This window comes from Calidris pugnax, unplaced genomic scaffold (genome assembly GCF_001431845.1).
Source record: "Calidris pugnax isolate Ruff unplaced genomic scaffold, ASM143184v1 scaffold44, whole genome shotgun sequence".
Lineage (NCBI taxonomy): Eukaryota > Metazoa > Chordata > Aves > Charadriiformes > Scolopacidae > Calidris > Calidris pugnax.
In genome coordinates this window covers 42,181,539-42,188,729 of record NW_015094506.1, presented here as the reverse complement: position 1 = coordinate 42,188,729, position 7,191 = coordinate 42,181,539, and the positions used below count along the sequence as shown (strand labels likewise).

The following is a 7,191-nucleotide window of genomic DNA, read 5'->3' as shown; positions in this document are numbered from 1 at the left end:
CCTTCTATATTTCTCCTCTTCTACGCTATTGAAGTCTTCTTTACATGCAAAAAAAAAAAAAAAAAAAAACCCAAAAAACCCAACCTATTAGTTTTACTTATTGCTGGAGGATTCCCATGAAATAAGGCGCAAAACTGCTCTGTAGGTGAAACAGCTGCCATCGAGCAAGTGCCCCTTTCGGATGTGAGAGTCTTCAAGGAGCAAACACCTTTTGAAGACAACCTCTTGGCAATTTTTGGTAGGAAAATAGTAGGAATCATTTCTCAACAGTAGGAAATGGAATTTAAAAAAAGCGTTAATCCCCTCATTGCAGAGGATTTGAAAGGCATGACTGATTGCAGAACGAATGCCCCACCCCTTTCTAATTACTGGGACTAGTCACACATTAATTAAGAACATCCATAAGCCTTTGCAAGATGTATGTCGTGTGCATTTCAGCGGGTAGGACAGAAGTCTGGGGAGACCAACGCTTCATTATGGACAGAATTCATTTACTGCAACTCAAAACACCAACTAGAATCTATTAAATGTACTTAACAATCCCGTTAAAAATTTGAAATAAGAGCAATGTGACTAATGAGAATTAAAATGATGAATTTCTGTTACTCATTTACTTCACCGGGATTAAGGCAGGGGTTCTAGTGAAATAATACTTGAATTGCAAGACAGGGGCGTTCAGAGAAATTTCTGATTCTACGTACTGTCTTTCTGTTAGTGAATAACCATTGATTTCATATAAGAATGCTCCAGGCGCCCACCCAGCCACTCTGTCCCTCCTCCTCCTCAGTGGGACAGGGAGAAAATACAATGAGAACCTCACGGGTCAAGATAAGGACATGGAGATGTAGACCACTCCGCATTTGCAGTCAGGAGCAAAACAGGCTCAAGCTGGGGAGGATTAATTTATCGCCAATTAATAACAGGGTAGGACAGAGAGAAGTAAAACTAAACCCACCTCCTCCTCTCCTTCCCCTGCCACCCTCTCCCCTCCTTTTCTTCCCAGGTCCACTGCTGACTCTTCCACCTCCTCCCTCCACTTTGAGCTGCACAGGAGGATGGGAAACGGGGGTCGTGGTGGGCTCATAATGCTTTGTCTCTCCTACTCACTCTTTCATGAACTTCTCCCACTTACATCTATCGTGGGCCACAGTTCCTGCCGGAAAACCTGCTCCTGCATGCTCTCCTCTCCATGGCTGCAGCTCCTGCCAGGAAACTTGCTCCAGTTTGGACTCTCCACCAGTTGCAGCTTCCTTTAGGGCGCATCCACTGCTCTGACTTGGGATCCTCCATGGGCTGCAGGTGGGTATCTGCCCCACTGTGGATTTCCACGGGCTGTAGGGGGAACAGCCTGCCTCACCATGGTCCTCTCTACAGGCTTCTCTGCTCTGGTGCTTGGAGCACCTCCTCTCCCTCCTTCTTTGCTGACCTTGGGGTCTGCAGGGCTATTTTTCTCTTCCCTCCCTTCCCACCCCACTACTCACAGCTGCTCTGCAGCATTTTTTACCCTTTTAAAAATACATTATCACAGAAATGCTACCAGCATCACTGCTGGGCTCACTGCTCCGTAGGTGAAATAGCTACCAACAGGAGCAGGTGCCCCTTTCAGACATGTAAGAGTCTTGGAGGAGCAATCACCTTTTGAAGACAACCTCTTGTTGGCACTTGTGGTAAGGATATAGAAGGAAAAATTTCTAAACAGTGGGAAATGGAATAAAAAAACCTATTGCTAATCCTCTCATTGCAGAGGATTTGAAAGGCATGACTAATTACAGAACGAATGCCTCACCCTCTTCTAATTACTAGGACTAGTCACACATTAATTAAGAACACGCATAAGCCCTTGCAAGATGTATGTTGTGTGGATGTCAGAGGGTATGACCGAAGTTTGAGCAGACTGTAATTCAGATTACATTGCTCCGAGATATATTTTAATGATTACAATGTTTTTTAAAAGAAATTACACAATGCAATAAGATGTCTAAAATTGAACTGAAGCCATCAAAAAAAAAAATCTAAAATTTTAAAATACTTGTCAATTTGACTAAAATATATATTTACTCAATTTTCTTGAGCTTTTATTTTTTCTTCTCCCCATTGGAGGAACAATGTCTATAGTAATTGTTCAACGCTACTGTGGCTGTAGGCAGCTTCGTCTTTACAGTTTTCCTCAATTCCCCTTGCAAATACGGCTCTGTCCACCCTGGGGGCAGCCTCTGGTGTCTTCTCACAGAATCAATAACTCTAAATACTTAACATTATAACTAGGCTCTTCTCCCCCTGCTCAATCTTTAGTTTATCTTGGTAGATTTGCTTAGTTTTAGCAGAAGTCCAGCTTCACTAGTTGTTTTTCTTCACTCTCAGTGTTTGTACACACTCCCAATTGCTACAAAGTCATGGTAAACTCAAATGGAAGCTTAGGAATTACTTCTCCACCTGATTGAATTTGCCCATGTTGGTTACATTGAGTGTAACCTTCGTTTGGTAGAAATCTGGCAACAGGTATTTTTTCAAATCAAGTTATGAAAAGAAGAAAACCCACTGCATTGCTGTACGACGTAATTTTATTTTTTCAATGAAATGCCCTAGCATCATAAAACAGAACACATTTTCTAATCTTGAAGCCAGCAAGATTGGGAAAAAAGAAAAATCGAACTTGGTTTTCCTATACATAATTTCCATACTGAGACTACATTCAGAGAAAAAAACCCTAGAATTAAAATGTAAGCAGACATTACTTATGCAGCTCTCTTCTTAAAAATAAACTGGAGATGTCATACAACTCACATATGGTGCTTTGCTAGTACAAGATTCTGCAGATAGAATTATTCAAATGCATCTATGCAGCTTTTCTATTACCTAAGACCTTTCCATTTTATTATGTTGAAACACCTTTGTTATTTACTTCACACTTCATTACCATACTACACTACGGAAGGATCTTTCCTCCTTTTCCAGTGGCTTGTTTCTCAGAAAGGGACCCTTTGATGTGGCTTTCTTTGGAAACACCAAGCACGGAGTTTCAGAGAGTAAAAATATTCAAAGCCTTTCAATATACATTCACAATTAGATTAAGCCTCCATTTTTCAAGTAAGGGCCTTGACTTGCTACTAAACTGATGGAAAGAGCTGGTTAGTATTTACTCCTGTTCTCATTTCTGAGAATGTGATGTGGACAGCTGTAATGCCTCATAAAAGCCCTCATGTGTTGGTGAGCTGAGTGTGCACCGTCACATCCTGCACGAGAATTACAGTAACTTCAAGTCTGGGTTCTCACAATATTCATGGACAGACCAAAATAACTGTAGAACTTTTTAAACAAACGACACTTTCAAAAAATATTTGCATGTCTAGAACTGCATAATCTCATTTTGAATGAGGTTCTTAGGTCAAAAGTATTATTTTAGTTATTAAACATGGCTTTAAAAATACAGTATACATAACACTTATGTTACAAATGTCTGAAAAACATTGGATCAATCAACATTTCAACTCATTGCATTTAAAAAGAAAGTAAACAGCAGTACTTTTGGAAAAGTATTCAAGTATTTCCCTGAAATGCTATATAACGAGAAACAGATCCTGAACTTGGTATGACTGTAGTTTAAGCAAATATAATTTGCAAGTGCTTTTTGTCATATAGAGCGGCATGAACAACACTTTGTAGCAAAGAAATAGCACACCATTTTGATATTACACAAAACTGGAATGTAAATAATTGCAATGGAAAAAAAAAAACAAATCAGCCATTTATAACAATTTTCAAGTGCTTCAGTAATAAACTGACCAATCACCAGGGCTTACCCAGAGCAGATACATTAGAGACACAAAACTAATACAAGCTGAATGACAGAAGTGGCGATAAATATACATGAACAGAGAATAATTAGCTGTCAGACACAAAAAAACCCTCAGATGCAATGAGTTTTAAAAAGAACTACACATTTAAGAAGAGATAGAAGAGAGTGGGGGCTAACTTCTGATCCTCAAACAGGAACAGATCTGTATGAGAAAAACAAAATTTAGCCCCAAGCCTGCACACAGAACATGTGTGTGCCACGGTACACAAATCCAGACATAACTTAAGTAATCACAGCTATACACGATAGTCTATTGGTTTTTGCTATAAAAGCAAATCAGCACAGTGAATTCATGATTTATCAGATGCCAGTTTCTTCCCTTGGCTTCACAAAACAAATTTTGTTTCATATCTAGTGAAACAAACATTATTTTTAAAAATTTTAAGCAGTAAATCGTATTTTTAAACTTAACATTCCAACAATTTATTTTGCAAAGACATTTTAACACATGTAGTAGAATTTCCACAGAATTGTGTACTGAAGAGGGAAGCTTTTCATATATTAATATTAGATATTTTAAAAAATTTAAAACTTGCTGGTGTTTCAGAAGATATTTGTATTTTCCTTTGCCTGTGCCTTCCTGGTATTGTAAGTTTCCCTGCAAGGTGCTTACAAGACATTTCAGTTGCAGTGTGTGGTATTTGGTATCATCCAAACAGTCATAAAACCCTTCATAATCCCAAAAAGCATCATGCAAGGAAGCCTTTATAAATAGAATATATAGGATAAGGTATGACCTGTATTACAGATGTGCTTTTATTTCTCAAAGTATTTCTAAACTCTTATTGTTATTACTTAAAGCCAGGAATGTGTGTTTGAATTGCATTGATAAGTTGCAAGGTATAGTCAGAATTACATAATGACAGATTTTACTAAAAAAACAGATGCGAATGACAATACTGTTGTCCAGCATTTAAGCCACATGCAACTACATAACACTCCCAGCAGAAATGTCTTCTCAGACACTGAAAATGTCATTTACATATCTGCCATATTCGTGATCAATGACAATGGAAAGTTCAATGTTTTATAACATTTAGATATTATTGCAACACAACTGCTAAATTAGCTCTCTAGAGAAGCACAGAGAATTTTATCAGTCATCGTGAATAGATATACATACGCCAATCCTCTCTTTTCTAACATAACTTAGATTACACTGCTCCAAGATATATTTTAATGATTACAATGCTTTTTAAAAAAAATGACACAATGCAATAAGATGCCTAAAATTGAACTGAAGCCATCAAAAAAAAAAATCTAAAATTTTAAAATACTTGTCAATTTGACTAAAATGCATATTTACTCAATTTCCTTGAGCTTTTATTTTTTCTTCTCCCCATTGGAGGAACAATGTCTATAGTAATTGTTCAACGCTACTGTGGCTGTAGGCAGCTTCGTCTTTACAGTTTTCCTCAATTCCCCTTGCAAATAGTTTCATTAACTGGCAGTGAACCCTGAAAAATATGGAAATCAATTTATAAGAAATAAATGAGTACTACATATTTAATTCTAATAATCCATGAATTTCAAGCAGTTATACAAAGTTCCTTTCTCCAGACTACGGACAGTGCATTCTCATTCTTGATGCCATCCTCCGCTGCAAAGAAGGCTGGATGCTTCTGTGTATCCATCACTCTTATTACTCCTCTTTCTCACACAAAAAGTTTCACAGGGCATTTAGAAGAGCTGATCGAATACAATATAAAAAATTTATAAAAATCACTTTGGACTGCTAAGTGATTATGTTTTAATGGAACACACTTGCATGTAAAAGTTTTGTATTGGTTTTGGTTCCCTTTGTTCTAAAAACATCAAACAAAAGCAATCCACAAAAAAAAACCTCAAGCAAAAAAGAAAAACACCCTTCAAAATTTCACAGAACTCTATTCCCTTATAATTTGATTATTTGCACAACTGAAAACTTCTTTCTCCATACGCCATGGCTGGAGGTAAGACTGTGTGCTGTGTGTCAGAAACCACAAAGCGTGGGAGACACTCAGTATTTCTGTAAGACAAGGATGCTTCCTGAAGCTTTAACAGGAGAAGCTAGTGCTCAGAGTGATGAGGTACTCCACTCATTTAAAAAGTACTCTACCAACACCACCTTCACCTTCAGCACTTCAAGCACATAATATCAGTCCTTAAGAAGTATGTAGGACTTCAAAGGTAGGGCATCCACCTATCTCAGAGTGATCATTTACAATACACAGTATTGTAAATGGTTGGAACAGTCTCTGGAAAGGACTCGAAAAAGTAACAAAAAACCCCAATTTTATTATCAGTAGACACAAATTTGCTGTGCAGAGGCACTTTTTTGGGATGTCCTTATGAACATCTTTAAAATAATGAAAAGGCTTAATATTTTCTGGTACACGGAGAGAAAAAAAGGATGCTTACCTCACTTCAATTGCTGAACTGTCCAGAGTTTCTCCATCACAATTCCAGGTGCTATTAGCAATATTACAGCAACAGACTGGATGATCTCTGCAGAACTGGCCAAAACGTTTCTTTCCTATGTCTGTGACACTGCTTTCGTTGTCTTCCGAAAGCTTTGAAGTAAATTGAAAACTCTTCACCCGATAAACATCTACAAACGAGAAGTCAAACTACAAAGAGAAAGATCAAACAAAAGAGGCAATTACAATTAGTTAAATACGTTTGATGTATAAAACAACTCAGCATGCAACATTTTGTATTCAAGAAAGTTTGTCCACTCTAATTTACTAGAGAAGTTTACCTGAGGCACAGAGTGATTTTTGTTTTTAAAATACTGCACAAGTCAGAAACAATGAAGCAAAAATGGAACCTTACTTTTCAACAGCTCTCCTCAAGGAGCTGTGACACTGCCACTTCACAGATAATCAGGTAATAGGTTCCGAGATCATGAGTAAATAGGGTATAAAAACTACTACAAAAACCCTGTAAAAACTATTATAACATGGAATCAAAGTTTAAAAGGTTTGGATTGGATCTCTGTACTATGCTCAGCCAGATCAGGAGGGTATAGGACCTGTTCAACTACAGTCCTTAAGACACATGGGTTTTGCTGAAAGGCTTCTGCACTTGCAATAATGCTCTGAAGGTGAGGATCCCATCCATGGCAGTATGATCACACCACAGAGCTGGGTATATATGAAAATAAGAATAGAGGGCAATGTAATTACATTCCAACAAAATAACAAATTCATTTTAACTAGTTAATTCAGCTACAAAAAGTAGGACAATTAAGAAAACACTCTTATTTGATTTACACTACAATATTATACAAATGCTTTTAAACAGGGTTTGTAAACTAAAGGAATAATCAAATTAGAGGGTGCTATCCTGAAAGC

At 37.5% G+C, this 7,191-nt stretch overlaps 1 protein-coding gene across 1 annotated transcript in view; it reads right to left on the bottom strand.

Moving 5' to 3' along the window:
- Positions 1-2,543: 2,543 nt before the first annotated feature.
- CERK (ceramide kinase) overlaps positions 2,544-7,191 on the bottom strand; it is a gene marked incomplete at its 5' end in the record, with an annotated part of 29,854 nt that continues 25,206 nt past the window's right edge. The window contains 2 exons of the mRNA XM_014963358.1: positions 2,544-5,313; positions 6,257-6,465. Coding sequence (XP_014818844.1) covers positions 5,214-5,313; positions 6,257-6,465 — 309 coding nt within the window. The remainder of the gene's footprint in view (positions 5,314-6,256; positions 6,466-7,191) is intronic.